This window comes from Mytilus galloprovincialis, chromosome 10 (genome assembly GCF_965363235.1).
Source record: "Mytilus galloprovincialis chromosome 10, xbMytGall1.hap1.1, whole genome shotgun sequence".
Lineage (NCBI taxonomy): Eukaryota > Metazoa > Mollusca > Bivalvia > Mytilida > Mytilidae > Mytilus > Mytilus galloprovincialis.
Window position 1 is genome coordinate 50817817 of NC_134847.1, and position 23134 is coordinate 50840950.

General features: G+C 31.5%; 2 protein-coding genes across 3 annotated transcripts in view; one reads left to right on the top strand and one right to left on the bottom strand.

Moving 5' to 3' along the window:
• The first annotated feature begins 1253 nt into the window (after nt 1–1253).
• LOC143049516 (latrophilin receptor-like protein A) lies at nt 1254–2602 on the top strand. Its single transcript, XM_076223123.1, has one exon. It carries the CDS (start codon nt 1313–1315, stop codon nt 2600–2602), a length of 1290 nt encoding a protein of 429 aa, XP_076079238.1. The 5' UTR covers nt 1254–1312.
• Nucleotides 2603–10515: 7913 nt separating this feature from the next.
• LOC143047759 (DNA polymerase theta-like) overlaps nt 10516–23134 on the bottom strand; it is a 58716-nt gene continuing 46097 nt past the window's right edge. For both annotated transcript variants that reach the window (XM_076221000.1, XM_076220999.1), the window contains 3 exons: nt 20265–20389; nt 19271–19406; nt 10516–13509 (listed from right to left, as the gene is read on the bottom strand). In XM_076221000.1, the coding sequence (XP_076077115.1) occupies nt 13277–13509; nt 19271–19406; nt 20265–20389 (494 nt within the window). In that variant the 3' untranslated portion in view covers nt 10516–13276. The remainder of the gene's footprint in view (nt 13510–19270; nt 19407–20264; nt 20390–23134) is intronic.

Here is a 23134-nt window from a genome sequence, read left to right on the forward strand (position 1 = left end):
AATACCTGAACGTATTAGAAGTCTGCATGTTGAGCTATATTTACGAATGATGTCTTTATACCGATGATAAAATTTAGTAAATGTTTTGACTAGTTTGTGATATCGAAAACCCTGGTGTAATAATTTTTCAGTAATACATAAATTTCTCTCGTTAAAATCTAAAACATTGTAACATACACGAGCGAATCGTACAAGTTGAGAAATATAAACACCGTAAGATGGTGACAAGGGTTATGTAGTTCTATCCGTCATACGATTGTGTGTTATGCTTTTAAAAGTGAATTACAATTTCAATATTTGTATCCGGTCCACTTTTGTAATCTTTAAACATTGGGATATATCATCTGAACATACTAAACCACTCGTTTAATGGTTTCCATAGATATATCGTATTCTGAATTGATTACTTTTTAATTCAACTGTTTGTTTTTTTCATTTTCTTCAGAAAAACTGTCGCAACATCACGTGCTTTCCAGGAAGGCATTTCGGGCAAATCTTTTAATGGTTTCCACTCGTTTAATGGTTTCCATAGATATATCGTATTCTGAATTGATTACTTTTTAATTCAACTGTTTGTTTTTTTCATTTTCTTCAGAAAAACTGTCGCAACATCACGTGCTTTCCAGGAAGGCATATCGGGCCAATCTTTTCTTGATTCTGAATTTTGGTATTCCAACACCAAATTGTACCATCTGTTTTATTGGATAAGTGCTGCTAAATATTTAGTTATCTTTGCAATGTCTTGTGTAGTTCTATCCGTCATACGATTGTGTGTTATGCTTTTAAAAGTGAATTACAATTTCAATATTTGTATCCGGTCCACTTTTGTAATCTTTAAACATTGGGATATATCATCTGAACATACTAAACCACTCGTTTAATGGTTTCCATAGATATATCGTATTCTGAATTGATTACTTTTTAATTCAACTGTTTGTTTTTTTTTCATTTTCTTCAGAAAAACTGTCGCAACATCACGTGCTTTCCAGGAAGGCATTTGATTGGTGGAAGTTGCGACCCTTTGTTCACAGTCACCAGGAATATAAGATACAACTTAGAGGTCTTCGTTAGAAATGCTGATTCACCAAAACAGTTTAATGGAACAGAGAAAATCATATTACGATGGTTTGAAAATATTGTTAGAAATCATTCAATTGGTACAACTAGTCTGGTTATTCTTAAAACTGAAACATTTTCAAATTTTCCATGTTCGTTAGGTCAGTCAAATCCAAACGTATTTACGTATATTGCATTTGATGTGTTCATAGAATCAAACATTTATCGGAATGACCTTGAACAATCACTTCTGAAAATGGTTCCTGAAAACTCGGATTTTGAGAAGGACAATGATACATTTAGCATGGAAATATCTCTAGCTTCCGCATTCTCTGATCTACTCACTTTTGTTCACATGGCTAGGGAATTTAGATACGAGTCGAAATGCTGGAAATTGGAAGAAAACACCGAACTTTTAAATAAATACGGAAATTATAAATCAACAAAAATCAATAGACAAATTGTCTGCCCACAGTTTGTTTTTGACGCCGACCAATATACAATAGATGGTTCTTCTGTTCTACTCATAAAATACAAAATAATAATTCATTACGACATATTCTTAATAGATTCAAATAACAAAATTAGAATTTGTGTCGATGATTTCCTTTCATTCCTATTAAATAGATATATCAAATCATCCACAGAATATGCTCTGGAAATAACGACAATTGTATGTACATGCGTTTCTTTATTTTGCTTGCTAGTAACTTTTATTACCTACTGCATTTTCCCGATACTGAGAACCTTACCTGGCAAAAATAATATGTGTCTCATATTGTCCCTTTTAATTGCACAGACATGTTTGCAATTTGGAACCATTTGGACTGATCGTATACTCATCTGTAAAGCCATTGGTATCATCCTTCATGTGTTTTGGTTGTCAACATTCGCCTGCATGAACGTGTGTTCATATCATATGTATTCTGTGTTTACCACTTTCAGACCAACCAGTAGTATGTCAGAGAATAATGGACTCTTCTTAAGATATGTTTGTTATTCATACGGAACGCCTTTCATTATAGTTATCATTAATATAGCCACTCAAATTAAGCTGTCAGGTGGAGCAAACATTGGTTATGGTGGGTCTAATTGTTTTATATCAGCTATTCCCCAAATCGCTGCGTTTATTTGTCCAGTAGGGGTCATCTGTGTGATAAATATTTGGTTATTTGGGTTCACAGCTTACACAATATACACAAGACCAATCATTCGGAGCACCGCAAACGATAAACAAGATTTTTATGTGTACTTTAAGCTTTTCTCGCTAACCGGAATCACGTGGATTGGGCAAATAGTAGACTCATTTATTCCATTATCAGTGTTTTCGTTTGTTGTCACCATACTTACAGGTTTACAAGGGTTATTCATTTTCCTTAGTTTCGTTTGTAACAAACGAGTATACAATTTGTTTTTGGGTATGTGCAAATATAATCATAGCGAAAGTGTTCGAGAAAGTATCAGATTGTATTCACTGTATGAAGTAAATGGCCATGAAAAGTGTATTAAACGCTACCCTATTACAAAATCATCAAAGATCTCCTAAATGTTGAACTTACTTGTTGTTTGCGCCGATTGGTAAAATACAGTTATCGTGTACATTAGAAAACATTGAATACAGAAATATTGCATTATTACCATTGTCTTATTTAGTGTCAGTGTTTTAAAAGTGTTTTACATTGAATGTCTTGAATTTTACAGAAATGTATATTTATTATAAATTGATAGTATATAGATAAAGGCAGACAAATATGAAGGCTTCGTGTGCTTGTTCTCGAGATGTAAGCCACTGAAAAGGTGGCAGGGAAAATTTTCTCTAGACTTTCTTCCATTTAACATTGTCATACTTTACCTTAAAAAAAGTATGAGAAAAAAAACCATGAAAACATTGGAAAAGAAAAGTAGGGTCTAGCTGAGATTTCCAAATATTGGGCAAACATTAATGTTTATATTTATGTTGTATCGTCTTATTCCGATTCGTATATGTACTTTTGTTTTGGTTTTCATGCTCTAAAATACGATATAATTTCCCACACAGATAAGCAGTTTTTATTATCAAATTGGACTCTGCAAGTAATATGAATAATTACCGTATATTTTGTAGGCGTTTGCTTTCATGTTAGTCAAATGAAAATATAACATGCAGCCTCTTGTTACATGACTAATCGAACAATCAGGTTGTTTTCCCATCATTCATGTAATCAGGTCTGTTAGCGTTTTTTAAACCAATGCATGATCACTTTTTACTTGAACATGATCCAGAATAAATAGACTGCTTCCTGGTATGCCAATCAAATATCAAAGCTTCAATTTCGCAGTATCATCGAAATGTTTTAATATTGTTTGTCGGATAAATTGTAACGAGTGAATTACATGTCGAACTCTTCAGAAACAAAAAGAGTGACCTCGGTATCTTTTAACAACGTTGTGCACTACAAAAATGTGTCATAGATCGAGAACATTGCATATGGGGTAGACTTGTATTTTTTCAACAACAAGTGGATTTCAGATCCGTTAATTTTAATTTTTAGGTTGCAACCTACAAAGGTATATCTGATTTTGAATATGAAAATATGATAAGATTCTGTATTATTTTTATATGGAGCCTTAACTCAGGTGGGCTTTTTTATTTTTTGAACTTCAAGTCGATTTAAGAACCATGCTAATTTTGATTTCTAGGTTGCAACTTTACGGGGTAAATCTGATTTTAGATATTGAAATATAATAAGATTCTGTATTATTTGTAAAAGTCTTTAAACCAGGTGTAATACAACTTTAATAAAATGCATACAAAAATCCTGTCGAATGAGATAGCCAAAATTACATAAAACTTTTGAAATGTTTTCCTTTCATTCGATCAGGTTTGTAACTTTTTGTCAAACATAATCATTTGTACGTAGCTTTTAATGAAGTGTGTCATACACGTACAATTCTGCATTATAATACTTTCTATCACACTTAGTCTTTTTTCAATGTTTTGTATGTTATAAAAGTGTATGGTATATATGCAGATATTTGATCTATGTTGAGCACTTTGAACGATTTAACAGACGAGTTCAACTTTATTTATTGTCATTTACTTTGTCTAGATAGGTGCACACGTTGTTGTTGTCGTTTTCATTTTCAATATTAGACGTTCGTTATTCAAATGTGTTGCTAAATGTTTGATATTTTTCATGAATAAATATTGATTCTATTTAAGTGGAGTTGTGTAATACTTTATGCCACTTTACAGTATTATAAAACTAAACATATGCTTGAAGAATTTATATCATTCACAGACCAAAACCGTTTCTTTTCAATATTTTTCGTTGCACAGAGAGGTTTCTCATTGGTTGCCTATCAATGTGTTGCAAGAAAAAAAACACAAAAAAGTTTTCTACAAAAAATATTTTATAAATCAAAATTAAAGTGATATTATATAAAGTATGTACAATACCTAGACCTTAAAAGTCAGTCTGTATTGTTTTGTATGTCATGATACATATCAGTTAAAATCTAATAATTTACTTTTGGATGTAACGCGTCTTCTGATGGCTGACGTTATTTTGTTATGAGCCCATAGACATGATTTAGTCATGTGACCGTAACGTCATCAACGTTTTTTCATGGTTTTCTACGGTTTAAAATGGAATTTAGAATTAAATTATAAGAAATGACTGTAGTATTTTTTCTGACTATTCGAAATAACATAAAAAATGTGGTGCACACTGTTACATAACCCGCTACGCGCGTTATTCAGTGTGCACCAAACTATTTATGTTATTTCTTCATAGACAGAAAAAATATTACAGTCATTCCTTAATTAAAGTTAAAAATATCATTTGTTTCATTTATTCAGTCTGGCAAAAATTATATTTATATGTTCATATTGTTTGTATTGTTAAGAAATTTCCATCATGGAAAAATTGGGTAAAACATTTAGCGGAAATTTGATGTACAGAAATTTCCATAGAGGAAAAAAATCCTCAAAAGAAATAGTAGTTGACAAGATTTCCTGACAGGAAAAAGAATTTCCTTTATGGAAAATTTGATGCAGTAAATTTCTTTAAAGGAAATAGAATTTCCTCAAAAGAAATAGAATTTCCTCAAAGGAAAAATATATGCAACAATTGTCCTACAGAAAATCTTTTTTCACTCGAGGAAGAAAAAAAAATCCTCTAAGGAAATTTAAAAAAAAATGCAATAACGTTTTCGACAGTGGTGCTAGAGCTAAGAATTTTTAGGAAAAATATTAGGGAAACCAATACCAACCAAGTTACCAACTTTATTTTGACCTACCTCCAAAGATTAAGGTGACAACTTTTGCACTCAGCGGAATTGCAAACTTGTTCCGAAGTCTGTTATTCATTATAATTTTCCCCTTCCGCTAGATAACGTGATACCAAAATGCACCTATTATGAAAGTTGTTTCATTTACGTTTAGTTATGATCCAGTTTTCATTCTGTTATTATTTTGTTTATGTGTCCTTATTGACTATACATAAAGTACTTAATATACTGATTATAAACAGACATTGTTCAATTTTATCGTATCCTAGCCTATAGTCAGTGGAAGTTTAAAGATTTAGAAAAGTGAAACTTTAATATTAAGAATTTTATTTTTCATACGCGTTTTTACAAAAAAAGACACTTCTTATGTATTTTGATATCTATAATTGTTTTCGTATTATATTATACAGTTGTCACAGTGTTAGTGCAGTGTAAATGTGGGATCTGGCAAGATGGCCCTATAATTCTACGTTAGACAATATGCTACAATATGCCGAATTCTTGGGAAAGCATTATTTAGGTTATGGCCTAGCGTCAGTGTGGAGACGGACTACTCGTTCCCTCTTATTCCATTAGAGGAACTTTTGTTACTTCTGTTAACAGAAGACCATCTACTTGCCAATATTACAAATGTCGGTGGTTTGTATCGTCTTGCCATACCTCGTTTACTGTTTTTGTCCCTGCGGCCGATCTTATTACACTAAGTATTTCTTGTATTGTTTAACCTTTAATCAGAAAATAGGAGATGTGGATTGATTGCCTATGAGACAACTCAACTATACAAACAACGTGGTGTGAATAAACTCATCATAAATACCAAGATTGAAATTTAATATATGCGCCAGACGCGTGTTTCGTCTACAAAGAACTCATCAGTGACGCTGGAATAAAAATATGTTAAAAAGGCCAAGTAAAGAAAGAAGATGATGAGCATTTGATGATAAAAAATAAATCCCTTAAAGTTTTGCCAAGTACAGCTAAGGTAATCTTTTCCTGATGTAGAAAGCCTTAGTATTTCAAAAATTCAAAGTTTTGACAACAGTTAATTTATAATCATGAACATATCAATGATAACTCAAGACAACACAGAAGTGCTGACTACCGGGCTGGTGATACTCTCGGGGAATTAAAACTCCACCAGCAGTGGCAACGACAAAGTGGTTGTAAATAAACTCATCATAGATACCAGGATTGAAATTTAATATGTGCGCCAAACGCGCGTTTCGTCTACAAAAGAGTCATCAGTGCACTCGAATAAAAACATGTTAAAAAGGACAAATAAAGTACGAAGATGAGGAGCATTGAAAACCACAAATTCCTAAAAGCTTTGCCAAGTACAGCTAAGGTAATCTTTTCCTGAGGTAGAAAGCCTTAGTATTTCAAAAATTAAAAGTTTTGTAAACAGTTAATTTATAATTTTGGTAATACCTTTGAGTAAAAACGATTACACCAGCAGTGGCATCGACCCAGTGGTTGTAAATAAATTATCATAGATACCAGGATTGAAATTTTATATTTGCGCCAGACGCGCGTTTCGTCTACAAAAGACTCACGAGTTACGGTGGAATAAAAAAAAACGTTAAAAAGACCAAATAATGTACGAAGTTCAAGAGCTTTGCGGACCAAAAATCCCTAAAAACTTTGTTAAATACAACTTAAGTAATCAACAATAGGTGACCGTACCTTACCACCATCAAAAATGAACTAAAATCCAGAACTCATGCGGCCGATTTTATTCTTGAAATATTTATATCTTTGAATAAACGATCAAATGTTTATATCTCAACCAACCCTATTATCATAAAACGTTTCAAGAGAGAACGGAAATGAGGCATAAAAGATTTAATCCTGTCGACTCAATGACATACGAGTTTTACTCAGTCCCTAGGAGGTCTAAAGTAGATTGTATTAACTAAATATGTGAGTTAGATTACGACGATGGATATTTTCAACGACCTTGACTGACTATACAGCCCTTGCATGGTCGGTGTTTAGATTACAAATCCTTCTTTGCAAACTTAAATGTTAACAAGCACTTTTTGGGCTGACATGAATTATCATTGGTATTGTTAAAATTATAAATTAACTGTTTAGAAAATTCAGATTTTTTTTGAAATAATAAGGTTTTTCTACCTCAGGCATAGATTACCTTAGATGTATTTGGCAACACTTTTAGGAATTTTGGATCTCAATGCTCTTCAACTTCGTTCTTTATTTGGGTTTTTTTAAAACTTTTTTTTGGACTCGAGCGTCACTGATGAGTCTTTTGAAGACGAAACGCGCGTCTGGCGTATATATAGAATTTAGTCCTGGTATCTATGATGAGTTTATTTACAACCACTGGGTGGATGCCACTGCTGGTGGAGATTTATATCCCCGAGGGTATCACAAGACCAGTAGTCAGCACATTTTGTGCTGACATGAATTATAATTGGTATAGTTATATTTATAAATTAACTGTTTACAAAATTTTGAATTGTTTGAAATACTAAGGCTTTTCTACCTCAGGCATAGATTACCTTAGCTGTATTTGGCAACACCTTTAGGAATTTGGGATCTCAATGCTCTTCAACTTCGTTCTTTATTTGGGTTTTTTTTTTACTTTTTTGGACTTGAGCGTCACTGATGAGTCTTTTGTAGACGAACAGTGCGTCTGGCGTATATATAGAATTTAGTCCTTGTATCTATTTTATTAAGTTTTGCAAAATTTATATGAATAAAAGAAGATGCAAGGTCTATACATCAGGAACATATATATTGACACATGTTCTAAATTGAAGGGAGTGGATTGGTTGTTCAACACCTATATTGATACATAAATTTCCGTTTTAATTATAGGGTCACCAACTTCAATTTTTGTGTATCAACTAATCTGTCACCGTGTTGAAAACTTCAAAAATCGATGATTTACAGTCTACAAGAGATTACACTTGTACACCAATTTGAATGGTGCATATAGTTAAAACGAAGTCTGTGATCCTATAAGATCTGTGACATAGCCCAGTTACCATAACTTGTAAAGAAAAGCAACTAAACTTAGCTTTAGGTTGTTTCAAGTGAATGTTCTGATTTTGAGATAACTTCTAGTCTTCATCACTTCACTCATACTCTTTGTATTGTTTCTTAATTAAACAATGAGATTGCAACTTTTTTATTTCACTTCCTGGTCCTTTGAGTCTGGTTTATCATACAGATATTTAGTGCAATTAATACCTTTATTTTCATTTCCAGTCGATTTCCTAATGAATGAGTTTGGTTGGCTTGCTTGCTTTGTTTGTATTAATGTTTGATCGACCATTTCCATTTTTTTTTTTATTGAATTAGTAAGTTTTCTTTCTTCACAGTTCCAGAACATGTGATATCAAAATGAATTCGACACAAATTTCTATTATGTTTTCATATTTTTAGATTATTATTTGAAGCGTTTAAATACAAATAACATATTTTATTAGTGTTTCTATTTGCGGTCTCTTGTGGACAGTTGTCTCATTGGCATTCATACCACATCTTCTTTTTTTATATATTTAGGATGAAATTGGGCCCTGTAGTTTGGCATCAGTACAATATTTTTTTTTTCTTTTACAGTAATTAAAATATTTGAAGTACTCAGTATCTATATGAAAGATGTACGATTATATTTACAATTCAATTCTAATATAAAACGTAGTTTTTTTACTTATTTTTTTGGTTTCATAGAGTTTCTAATATCAAAATTATTTATTACCCTTAAATTTAAAATTTTAAATAAGTATTTTCTTATAATAAATCGCTTTTTTTCATTTAAGTTCTTGGTTAAATTTACAATATTTCAATTTTTTCATTTGCTATTTTCTTTTACGCCAAAACAAAGGACAACGGTTAGAACAATCTAACTAAGATAATCCTCAAAGGTAAAGCTCAGATAGCTTCAATGTGCATGCTGAGACATGTCGTAAGTCGGTCCTTACTTTATCATAATTTCTGTCCTAAGCATATAGTTTTACAGGACCAATCACAGGACAGTTTAATTTCGATAAACCTAGTTCTCATGTTATTATGTAACAAATATATTTTTATTTAAATGAATAAATGTCTTTTATTTACTCGCATTTATACTTTAGGCATTAAGCTTAATGCCTGCTCATATTTTTCAGGATTTAAGCTTAAATCCTAGGATTTAAGACTAATGCCTAAAATCATTTAGGCAATATACTTACTGCCTATGCGTTAGCTCGTTGCCTAGGATTTAAGCTTAATGCCTAATTTCACTTATTGCCACAAGTTTAACCCTGCCTTTATATATTGTTTTCAGATGTCTTTCAGCAAACATTATTTCTTACAAAGCAAGCAAGCCAACTAAACAATTAACTTGCTAGCTTTATGATAAGAGCTGTAAAATTAATATTATCATTGGTTTGTTTGATTGTTGATATTACAATTCACTCACACAGTTTTATTACTATTATTATTCTCTAAAATAAACAAGCTGAAGATTAATAGCTTTAGATGTTGACAATAAACTCATCATAGATACCAGGATTACAACTTTATACACAAAACACACGTTCAAAAGACTCGGTCATCAGAAAAGTTAAAAGGTAAAATAAAGTATGAAGTTGATTATCGTTGAGGACCAAATTTCCACAAGAATTTGCCACATACAGCTAATGTAATGTTTTCATTGGGTAAAAAATCCTTAGTTTTGTAAGCAGTTAACTAATAATTATGATCATATCAATAATAATTCATGTCAACACAGAAGTACTTACTACTGGGGTCAAAGTGTATGTAGGGATTTTGTGTCCTTTATTTATACACCATTTTCCTTCCTTTCTATCAACTGACCTCTGACATGGAAGTAAATGACTTGGAGTATGGGTAAAGTTTGCAGTCTACAACAAATTCTATCTTGTTATTTCTTGTTTTGACAACAACCAGCTTATATAAAAAGAAGATGTGGTATGATTGCCACTGACACAACTAAATGAAGTGGATGTAAGCAGTTTTAGGCAACCTTACAGCCTTCAACAATGTGAAAAATCAATACTGTGTGGTATGCTACAGAAGACCCCAAAATGAAAAATTTTAAAACAATTATATTGAGAAAACAAATGGCCTAATTTATAACTGTTTAGGAAAAATAAATGTGACAGACATGAACCAACATAACCTATTTTGCATCTGAATCAAACAATAATTATTGAGAAATCTATGCATCATGTTTTTTATTGTTTACAAATATACATAAATTTCAAATACAACTGGTTCTAATAAATATTTCTTTTTGTATTAACAATTAACAAAGATGGTATCTGAATTCACTAACTTAATTTAATTCAAAAAAATATTTAAACTATAGCTGTATACATCTACAAAAATATCAGTACAATATTTGCCTTTACAATTACCCTGTACAAAAACAATTGTTTCCATTTCATTTTTTTCGTACCTGCTGTGCATGAAATAGGTAACAATAACTACAAACAGCTATGTGAAAATCTTTAAATACATTAAATAATTTCCTTACAAATATTTAATTTCAATTTGTTGTTGATAAATAGATATAAGAAGATTTGTTATGAGTGTCAATGAGACAACTCTCTGTCCAGGTCACAATTTGTAAAAGTAAACCATTATAGATCAAGGTAGATCCTTTTTATATATTACAAGGTATATACATTTGACTTTTAAGGTAACAGTATGTTAAAGTGTTCTATTAAGAATTTTGAAATGGCAGAGTACCTGACTGAAAAAGGACACACTAGCAAGTAAGCCTTTGCTGTTCGACTTCACTTTTTTTCATTTTTTAAAAGTCAAATGATATATGAAAAGAAGTAGGTTCAGCAAGACCCCTTTTTGGCCCCAAAATATGGCAGTTTTACAAAATTGTGAAAATGTAATCTTTTAGCTATTTATTGGAAAGTAGAATGCTTCTGCTACATAAATATGATCTTTTTTTTACAATACAATGCACATATATCGTGTACTAGCATCATTAAGTCATGCTAAATTACTGAAATCTTCACAATTTAAGCATTTTAGTAAAATTTAGACAGTTTCTGTCTTAAATGAAAGTGGCCGCATTCGTGTTCATTCATAATATTGAAATGTAAGTTGTATTTGATGATAATGCATATCATATATAAAGGTTGAGGATGAACATGGATGCGGCTACTTTCATTTTGGACAAAAACCATCTGAAAAGTGAAGTTTTTTGGCATATTTGATAGATTTTTAATATTTAAGCTTCAATCAGAGCGTTTTTAATGAATAATTCAGTTAAAATCTTTCACATAAACTAATTGAATCAATTGAAATAGACACTTGAGTGTTTAAAAAGTGTCCAAAATCTTTCGTTAAATGAACCTGAAATTTGAGGCCAAAATAGGCCCTTACCGGACCTAGTCCTTTGTTAATAGAAGATATGAAAATAAAGTTTTATACTTTTTTTTTTCATATCTATGGTTTTCTTATAGGCCATTAATATAGAATTCGACCAAATTACAAATCTTCAAATGCTGAGAGATGACATAAAGACAAAAATACTGGCTTAAAACTTATCATCAGGTTGATAATCCCTATTCGGTGAATTTCTAATAAATATGGGTTAACTGGGTAATTAATGACATGTATCATATTCCAGTAAAAATTGTCAAGGTGAAAATGTATTCAATGTGTAAATGTATGAATGTACATGTTTTACTATTATTGAATAGTTTCTATTGGTATTCAATAACAAACATACAGATATACGAAATAGATGTGTAGATTGAGTTAACCATGAAACAGAAAGGCAAAAGTGCAATTAATTAGTTTAATGTGTTCTGTTAAAAGAAAATATAATAACAAGTTAATATCGATATTGTATACAAGTTTATACAAATTTAAGGACTAGATGTATAACAGTCAAAAACTGGGGGTCTGCACACATTCCGAAATCAATGTGAATCAACTGACACAAACATGTTGATTGCATACTTGTGCAGACTTATAACAGGCAAAACATGTTAAATATCACACTAACATTCATATCCTTTGGCACATTGGTGTAGAACAGGTCATGATTATTAATTTACAATGTAAAACCTCACAAAGATTATAGTGAACATGAATACTACAAACTAACATTGAGTAAGTATTAAATAATAATTAAATGTATACTTTACTTTTTGTCTCCTAATCTCCAAACTCTAGCAAGTATATATTGAAATGTAAAAAAACTATATATCATAAATTTAGATACTTCCAGAAGGTTTTTTAATAATACACTTATTTGAGTTTTTGAAATAATAAGAACTGGCATTTTGATATCAAATACATGTATCTATAAGAAGCTTTTCTCAATTTAAAAGAAAGAATTCAACTTGCTTTATTGTACTTTCTTCAAAAATCCCCAAAATCAATACACTCAATTATGTCTGAATTTACAGTTACAAAAAAGAAATCACTAAAATTCAACATTTTTTTTTATTCTTGATTTACAACTTCACTTCATTTAACTAACTAAAAACGAGTTTTGCATGTGATAGGTCTTTAAGAATTATAAATAAAATTGAGTAATTTTGACATTTGTTGGATAGTGATTTGCCCTCAAATATACTATGACGTCATGGGAAATTGAATAACCCTTACATGTCTGATAGATATTGGTCCTCCAAAATACTATGACCTCATTACTATGACCTCATAGGAAATTGAATAACCCTGACATGCCTTATAGTAATTGGTCCTCATAAATACTATGAACTCATGGGAAATTGATTAACCCTGACATTCCTGATAGTAATTGGTCCTCAAAAATACTATGACCTTACGGAAAATTGAATAACCCTGACATGCCTGTTAGTGAATGGTCATCAAAAATACTATGACCTCACTGGAAGTTGAATAACCCTGACAAGTCTGATAAAGATCTTTTCTTATAATTTTTGACAGAGACAATGGCAGTACTTTCTGTTCCACTACTTGTTTACAAATTTATTTCCTCAAGCTTTCCCCAACTAGGTCCTGCCTTAACTTTAACTGGCAGACGGACAGACAGCTTCATGGCATTTTCCATCTCACTTTGTATAATCTGTGCCACAGGTATCATATCATCTTGACAAACCTCGTAAATCAGTTCATCATGTAGCTGTAGGACAAGGTAGCCACCAGATAATTTCATTGTTGTGGATTTACTTCTGCTTCTAACATTGCGTCTTTCTACAACAAGAGTGCACACGCTGAAATGTCTCGCCTTCTATACTAATCATTGATATTATGTTGATAGTCCTAAGTAAAAAGCTAAGCTTTATAACAACTGTACCATAAACTTAACATTAACCAAGATAACTAAACAAAGACCAATGAACCTTGAAAATGAGGTCAAGGTCAGATGAACCATGCCAGGCAGACATGTACAGCTAACAATGCTTCTATACAACATATATAGTTGACCTATTACTTATAGTTTAAGAAAAATAGACCAAAACACAAAAACTTAACACTGTGCAATGAACCGTGAAAATGAGGTATCGGTCAAATAAAACCTGCGCGACTGACATAAAGATCATTAAATATTTCCATACACCAAATATAGTTGACCTATGGCATATAGTATTAGATAAAAAGACCAAAACTCAAAAACTTAACTTTGACCACTGAACCATGAAAATGAGGTCAAGGTCACATGACATCTGCCCGCTAGACATGTACACCTTACAATCATTCCATACAACAAATATAGTAGACCTATTGCATATAGTATGAGAACAACAGACCAAAACACAAAAACTTAACTATAACCACTGAACCATGAAAATGAGGTCAAGGTCAGATGACACCTGCCAGTTGGACATGTACACCTTACAGTCCTTCCATACACCGAATATACTAGCCCTATTGCTTATAGTATCTGAGATATGGACTTGACCACCAAAACTTAACCTTGTTCACTGATCCATGAAATAAGGTCGAGGTCAAGTGAAAACTGTCTGACAGACATTAGGACCTTGCAAGGTACGCACATATCAAATATAGTTATCCTATTACTTATAATAAGAGAGAATTCAACATTACAAAAAATTTGAACTTTTTTTTCAAGTGTTCACTGAACCATGAACATGAGGTCAAGGACATTGGACATGTGACTGACGGAAACTTCGTAACATGAGGCATCTATATACAAAGTATGAAGCATCCAGGTCTTCCACCTTCTAAAATATAAAGCTTTTAAGAAGTTAGCTAACGCCGCCGCCGTAGCCGCCGCCGGATCACTATCCCTATGTCGAGCTTTCTGCAACAAAAGTTGCAGGCTCGACAAAAAATAATAATGAGTAGCTGTAAATTCAGAAATGTTTGCATGTATGTATAGTTGAAATTGTTGAAAAACCGACAAAAATGCAAGATTGATCATTATGATTTCTGTAAAGGCTACATACAAAAATGATAAGAGTTTTTTATTTTGAGATACCAATTCCATCAAAATTTTTTGCAGTAATGAAAACATTACAAAAATTTCTAACTTTACAGTACTAGGAGAAAACAATAGTTTTAATATTTTCAGTGCTAATTTTTCTACATTTCAAAGCTATATTGTCTAAAGTATGAAGATTCCCAGACTGACCACTTCAAAAGTGCATTTAACAAGAATGTGTCCGAAGTACATGGATGCCCACTCGCACTATCATTTTCTATGTTCAGTGGACAGTGAAATTGGGGTAAAAACTGTAATTTGGCATATAAATAAGAAAGATCATATCACAGGGAACATGTGTACTAAGTTTCAAGTTGATTGGACTTCAACTTCATCAAAAACTACCTTGACCAAAAACTTTAACCTGAAACAGGATGAATGAACGGACGGACGAAGGGATGGATGAACAGACGGACGAACTGATCCACAGACCAGAAAACATAATGTCCCTCTACTATTGTAGGTGGGGCATAAAAATTTGTCTGTTTGCTAGAACATTTAAAACATAAACTGTTATCACAGAATTATGTCTCGCCTTTTTGTAATTTTGATTATGCAAAGGTTGAAATCAAAATAGCAATACTTACACAATCTTACACAATTAAGTTATGCAAACATTCAAAGTCAATGAACAATGACTGAGTTACATGGCTAAACAATCTCCATGTAAATGAGATGTGCCAATACTAATACAACTGCATACCAAATACCACTGACGTTATTATAAGCCGTTCCCAAACCTAAATACAAACATTAACTTGTAAACTATATAAAAGTTTCAAAGTCAATGAACCATGAAGAGGGGGTGGGGCTATATAATCTCCATGGAAACAATACTTGCAAATGACAATAAATTTGCATACCAAATAACATTGACTTAACATTAGCAGTTCATCTTAAACAGATCTAATCACAAACTAATATGTGTAAACTAAGATAAGTTTCAAAGTCATTAGACTGTGACTGAGGGGCAAGGCCAAATATTCTCCATGAAAATGAGATGTGCCGATGCTTATACAACTGAATACCAATTGACATTGGCCTACCACTAATGGTTCCCCTTGTACTGACCTAATCAAAAACTAATACATGACAACTTAGAAAAATTTCAAAGTCAATAGACCATGACTAAGGGGGCAGTGCCAAATTATCTCCATGGAAATGAGATATGCCAATGCTTATACAACTGCATACCAAATATCATTGACCTACCACTCGTGGTTCCCCATAAACTGACCTAATCACAAACTAATGCATGTATATAAGCAAAAGTTTCAAAGTCAATGGACCATGACTGAGAGGGCAGGTTCAAATAATCTCCATGGAAATGAGATGTGCCAATGCTTTTATCCTGATTTAGAGTAATTTCTCGCAATTTGATTGGCTTATATTGTCCTAATAAATTTCAGTACATTTTTTTTATTACGTCAATACGAATTATCTCCCTTATTTATTACGTAAATTGGAATTATCTCCTAAACCATTGACCTAATAAAAAATTAAAACAAGAATGTGTCCAAAGTACACGGATGCCCCACTCAATCATTTTCCATGCTCCATGGACCGTTAAATAGGGTAAAAATCTAATTTGGCATTAAAATTAGAAAGATCATATCATAGGGCACATGTATACTAAGTTTCAAGTTGATTGGACTTCAACTTCATCAAAAGGTTCCTTGACCAAAAACTTTAACCTGAAGCCAAAAACTTTAACCTGAAATTTGCACTATCATTTTCTATGTTCAGTGAACCGTAAAATTGGGGTCAAAACTCTAATTTGGCATTTAAATTAGAAAGATCATATCATAGGGCACATGTATACTAAGTTTCAAGTTGATTGGACTTCAACTTCATCAAAAACTACCTTGACCAAAAACTTTAACCTGAAATTTGCACTATCATTTTCTATGTTCAGTGAACCGTAAAATTGGGGTCAAAACTCTAATTTGGCATTTAAATTAGAAAGATCATATCATAGGGCACATGTATACTAAGTTTCAAGTTGATTGGACTTCAACTTCATCAAAAACTACCTTGACCAAAAACTTTAACCTGAAATTTGCACTATCATTTTCTATGTTCAGTGAACCGTAAAATTGGGGTCAAAACTCTAATTTGGCATTTAAATTAGAAAGATCATATCATAGGGCACATGTATACTAAGTTTATAGTTGATTGGACTTCAACTTCATCAAAAACTACCTTGACCAAAAACTTTAACCTGAAGCCAAAAACTTTAACCTGAAATTTGCACTATCATTTTCTATGTTCAGTGAACCGTAAAATTGGGGTCAAAACTCTAATTTGGCATTTAAATTAGAAAGATCATATCATAGGGCACATGTATACTAAGTTTCAAGTTGATTGGACTTCAACTTCATCAAAAACTACCTTGACCAAAAACTTTAACCTGAAGCCAAAAACTTTAACCTGAAATTTGCACTATCATTTTCTATGTTCAGTGAACCGTAAAATTGGGGTCAAAACTCTAATTTGGCATTTAAATTAGAAAGATCATATCATAGGGCACATGTATACTAAGTTTCAAGTTGATTGGACTTCAACTTCATCAAAAACTACCTCGACCAAAAACTTTAACCTGAAGCCAAAAACTTTAACCTGAAATTTGCACTATCATTTTCTATGTTCAGTGAACCGTAAAATTGGGGTCAAAACTCTAATTTGGCATTTAAATTAGAAAGATCATATCATAGGGCACATGTATACTAAGTTTCAAGTTGATTGGACTTCAACTTCATCAAAAACTACCTTGACCAAAAACTTTAACCTGAAATTTGCACTATCATTTTCTATGTTCAGTGAACCGTAAAATTGGGGTCAAAACTCTAATTTGGCATTTAAATTAGAAAGATCATATCATAGGGCACATGTATACTAAGTTTCAAGTTGATTGGACTTCAACTTCATCAAAAACTACCTCGACCAAAAACTTTAACCTGAAGCGGGACAGACGGACGAACGGACGAACGAACGGACGAACGAACGGACGAACGAACGGACGCACAGACCAGAAAACATAATGCCCCTCTACTATCGTAGGTGGGGCATAAAAAAAGATCTGCTTTATAGTTCTAATATTTTAAATTTTTAACAGGTTTAGATTAAATATCTTAAATATATTTGGTTGATTATTGTACAAATATTGAATTTGAATATAACAATATGTAATATAACAAAATCAGGATAAATTCGTTACACAGTGTTCAATTGTCCTAATACGGAATTTATCGGGTAATAAAATTCATATCGGGTTTGGCTTCGCCTCATCCGATATGAATTTTATTGACCCGATAAATTCTTGTATTAGGACGATTGCACACTGTGTAACTAATAATACAACTGCATACCAAATATGACTGACTGGCCACTTGTGGTGTACCATAAACTAGACTAAATCACAAACTAATACATTGTTGATGCGGTCGCCACCGACGCCGGAAACAGCATACCTATGTCTTGCTTTTTGACTCCGTCAAGGCGAGACAAAAAATCTTTCAATTTGACATGAACTTGAAAACTCTTTTTAAGTTTAATGTAAAAAAACACAAACAAAAACAAACAAACAAAAGTTGAAAATACTGTAAAATTCCTGTCATCCTGTTACTTTATCAAAAACTATTGCATAATAATTTGTAAATCAAACCACAAGTGATATGGATTTACTTGTAATTTTCTTGGTTATCCAGTGACTTATTCATAGGGATGCTCAATAACTGCTGTAGGTCAAGTAAAATTACAACAGCAGAGAACAGTGCAATAAAGATGTTTCAAAAGAATTCTATTGATTTTTTATTTCCAATAGGTTGGAATTAATCAAAATTTGAGTTTTTGGTAAAATGCATTAAGTTGTGGTGACCAATATTTGTTGTTTTTCCATTTGTTTTTTCGTCTATCATTATAATTGATTAAAACTTTATCAAACGGACAACATTTCAATATAAGTAAATCTCTCTGCTTCCTCCATGAATGTGAACAAAACAACAACAGTTGTTTATTTGTACCTAAACTGGGGCTTACTAATAATACTGTTCATTATCAGTTTATAAACAATTTTTTTTTTATAAAAATATACCAAGTCAGTAACCTAATGATCAGTAGTTGTTGTATGTTGATGTGGTAAATAAATGTTGTTTTTTTTTATATAGATTAGACTGTAAGTTTTCCTGTTTGAATGAATATGTTTTACACTAGTCATTTTTTGGGTCCTTTAAAGCTTGGTGTTCAGTGTGATCCAAGGCTCCGTGCTGAAGACCATGCTCTGACCTATAATGATTTACTTTTACAAATTGAGACTTGGATAGAGAGTTGTCTCATTCTACATCTTCTTATATCTAAGGATGTCAATTTTGCAAGAAAAAAATCTTGCATGCTCACAATAAAAGAAAACACATAAAATCAGTATGTGCATAGCAAAAAAACACACCAAAAAGCAAAGGGTTAGGGCTTCATCTCAAAGTCACTATCAAACAGTGAATGACAATTTCTTACCAATAAACTTATGTGAATGAGTATATGCTGATTGTGGGAAGACCTCCTTTAATTTCACATCTATACAATTCATGGCTGTTTTGACCAAGTCAGCTGCTGATCCTTGTACTGTAGTATTAACTGCCTGACGCTCTGCCTGAAAAATACAAGCAAATATTTGTCTATAAAAGACTTGATATTTCAAAAGTTTCCTCTGTAATCTCTATATAGCAACCAATTTCATAACTTTAGCAGGTAAAACAAATAAGCGAATATGAATTGTGGAGAATATGTCGAACTCAGATCTTCCTTTATATATATAATACATTAGAATAATCATAGGAAACAGTGAAAAAAAAATCGTCTGCTAGAATGGGTTACCTGAAAAAAAGTATCTGCAAAAAAGAAGTTGGTCTACATTATATTACAGGTGCATATTCATTATAACATGATTTTTTTTTAACATGGTAATTTTTTTAACAAGACCAGTTTTCCTCTGTCAAAAGATAACTTTAAAGGGAGAAAACTACTTTTAAAGTTTATCTCATAGGTGCAAAATACATGTCCATAAACAATGGTAAAAACTATATTTCAAATACATTATATGCTAATTTAACTTTAATGTTTGCTGACCTATATTTGTCTAGGGGGTTAAAGGTTATCTTTCATCACATCCAGGGCAAGAACATTTTGATGTGATATGACTATAAAATGTAAATATCAATACTCTTCTGACATACACTGACATATTGGGTTTAATTATTTTACTTGTTACTGCACAAGGAAACAATTAGATATACTGTGGATTCATGATTATTCATGAGACACTAATTTGCATCAATTTCGGGGTGTAAGCTAGGGAACTACTAATTTATATATTCAACAAAGTACATTTTCCATAGGTGTGTATGCAGGCTTCAGCATCTAATATCAATAAAAATATAATTTTTACCTCAAACCACAAAAAATGGTATCCATGAAAATAAATGAATCTGTTTATATAAGAGATAATTACATGAGCTCTGGAATATGGTTGAGTAGAAGTAATGGATGGTAAATATCGTCTTCTGCCAGTCATGGTTTGTACATAGCCTTTATCTCTACAGTATTCTACTGTTGTTCTCAAATATGTCCTCATGCCTGTAAAAAAGAATTATATCAGTATGTTGTCATTGAAATATTTTGAGTATTGTTTGATATTTGGCATTAACATAAATTCACCGAAACCTTTTAACAAAATTCCCTTTTGTTAGAAGGAGAAAGTTCAATGTAAAGTATTTCATGAAAGATCTGAAAATTTTAAAAGTTAATTTAAATAAATCAAAAGTCATGCATTTTAGAAATCCCTCTGTGATAAGATCAGATTTTGTCCTTTAAAAATTGAAACTGGTCGTTACGAAATATAAGATATAGATAAAAGTCTATGTTTCAGTTGTGATGATATAGAAGATGAAAAACATGTACTGTTAACATGTCCATTATATGAAGATTTAAGACAGTCTTTATTTATTGACATAATTCAACATAATAATATGTTTTTAACTTTGTCAGATGATAAAAAAAATTATATTTTTGTTCAGAAATGAAAATGTTTGTAGTTCTGTTGCCAAAACCTGCCATAATATTTTATTGTAACGAAATAGTATCTTATCTTAAAAATCATTGTTATTTTTATTATGTACATGTATCAGGTTTTATCCTTGAATGTGCATGGTGATATTGCACTTTTATGTTTTCTGTAAATAACAAAATTATGTTTTAATTCTGTTGTCTATAATTGTATATAACAGTCTCTCATAGTTCTTTTAAGAATGGCACATGCATTCTAAATTTTTATATTAGGTACTTGATATTATATTGCATTTATACTTGTATGTATGTGGTGAGACTTTAATAAACTTTTGAATCTTGAATCTTATTTACCTAAATGCACATCTTTTTTATTTGTATTCTAGAAAGTTTCATGATGGCTAAATGTTGAATTATTAGAAAGAAAATTTAAATAGAAACAGGAACCTTTCTTTTACTACACCTACCCATACATCAACTGCTTATCAATTACCAAACTATCATTAGGATTTGCACTTTGTCTGCAACCACGACAAAAATTAGTACAGTGAAAACAAATATTCTTATATTATCTACCATATATATAAGGTGTGAAATGCATCCATTTTCAACCAAAATCAACTACAAATTTTCAGATCTTTCATGAAATACTTTACATTTAACTTTCCTCTTCTAACAAAAGGGAGTATTGTTAAAAGGTTTTGGAAAGTGAATTTATGTTAATGCCAAATATCAAAGAGATCTGGCAAAATCTATGTATATAAAACTTGAAATGAATAAAGGTTAAGGGTAATAAGGAAATATCCTTACTGAAGTCTTCTCTATGTGTGAAATTGCCTTTAGGGTGGTTTCTCCTGGTTCAAAATCACAAGCTTTTTAAAAGATTGTTATAAACTGGTAGTATATATGTTACAGTAAATAGGTGAAATTAGGAATTACACGTAATTACTAATCATTTCAGTAAATACCTGTAATCACTGGTCAATTTAGTAATTACATGTATTTACTAGTTGTTTCAGTGATTACTGGTATTCACTGATTTTCTTTGTCATTTTTACAGCTATTTGCTAACTTGATATTTTTGTTTTAAAATTAAAGATATAATCCAAGATACAAAATAAGAAAGTAAAGGGTAAGTATTTTAGGGCTGACTTAATTAAGGATTAATGAATATAAGGCACACTTTTAGTGGTTGTGAATTGGAAGACAGAGCAAACAATTCTGTCGTCATCATCATCCACAAATATTCACTATGTGGTTAAAGGTCTTTAAATTTGTTAACTTTCTTAAATTATCCAGGATTTCTGCCAAACGTGAACAGAAGCTTAACTATAATTATGAGATAATTTTCAAGAAGTAAATTTTGTGAAAATAAAATCAAGTTTTTCCGTATTTTACTTATAAATGGACTTATATGCCAGTTAACATTACATTCACATTGTGGTTAAAGTTTTTAAAATTTTGATAACTTTCTCAGAATATCCTGGATTTCTACCAAACCTGGACAAATGCTGGACATAAGCTTGTTTATGATCATAAGATAATATCCAGAAGTAAAGTTTGTAAAAAAAAACCTTTTCGTATATTCCTTATAAATGGACTTGGTTTTTTCCCCCAGTTAACATTACATACACTCTCCGGTTAAAGTTTTTTTAAAACATTTATTAGATTTCATAAACCATCCTGGATTTTAACCAAATTTGGACAGAAGCTTCTTACAGCACTTTTTTGTTGAGCCTGTGACTAACAGCTAAAGTAGGCGAGATACTGGGTTCTGCGAAACCCTTACAATTTTAAATCTGAATACATTGGTAACCTATCTCCAGCTAGGTGTTGAATTGGAGGTCACATGAATACGTATTCAATGAGGTCTAATTATTTACTTGCAAGTGCAAAAATCATCAACCATATTGCTCTGCATATTTTAGAATATATAGCTAGAATTACCATAACTTTTGATCAGCTTACCATATTACAACATTGTTTTAACAGTTAGTAAATAGGTGTAAAAATTCATTTTAAAATTAGTAATTACTGGTAATAACTGGGCCGTTTCAGGAATTACTTGTATTTACTAAGTACATCGGGGATTACATGTAATTCCTAAATTTTAGTAATTACATGTAATTCCTAATTTCACCTATTTAGGCCAACCTTAAAAATATGTTTGTTTGCAGTTTTCCGACTGTACCTTCAGACTGAATGGTCGGTAGGTAGGAAAAATATTTTATTTTATCAGCCAAAATACAGTTTAAACAAGCAGTTACACTAAACCAAGTTTCTTGTGAAGAAAAAAAAACATTTTAAAACAACAAA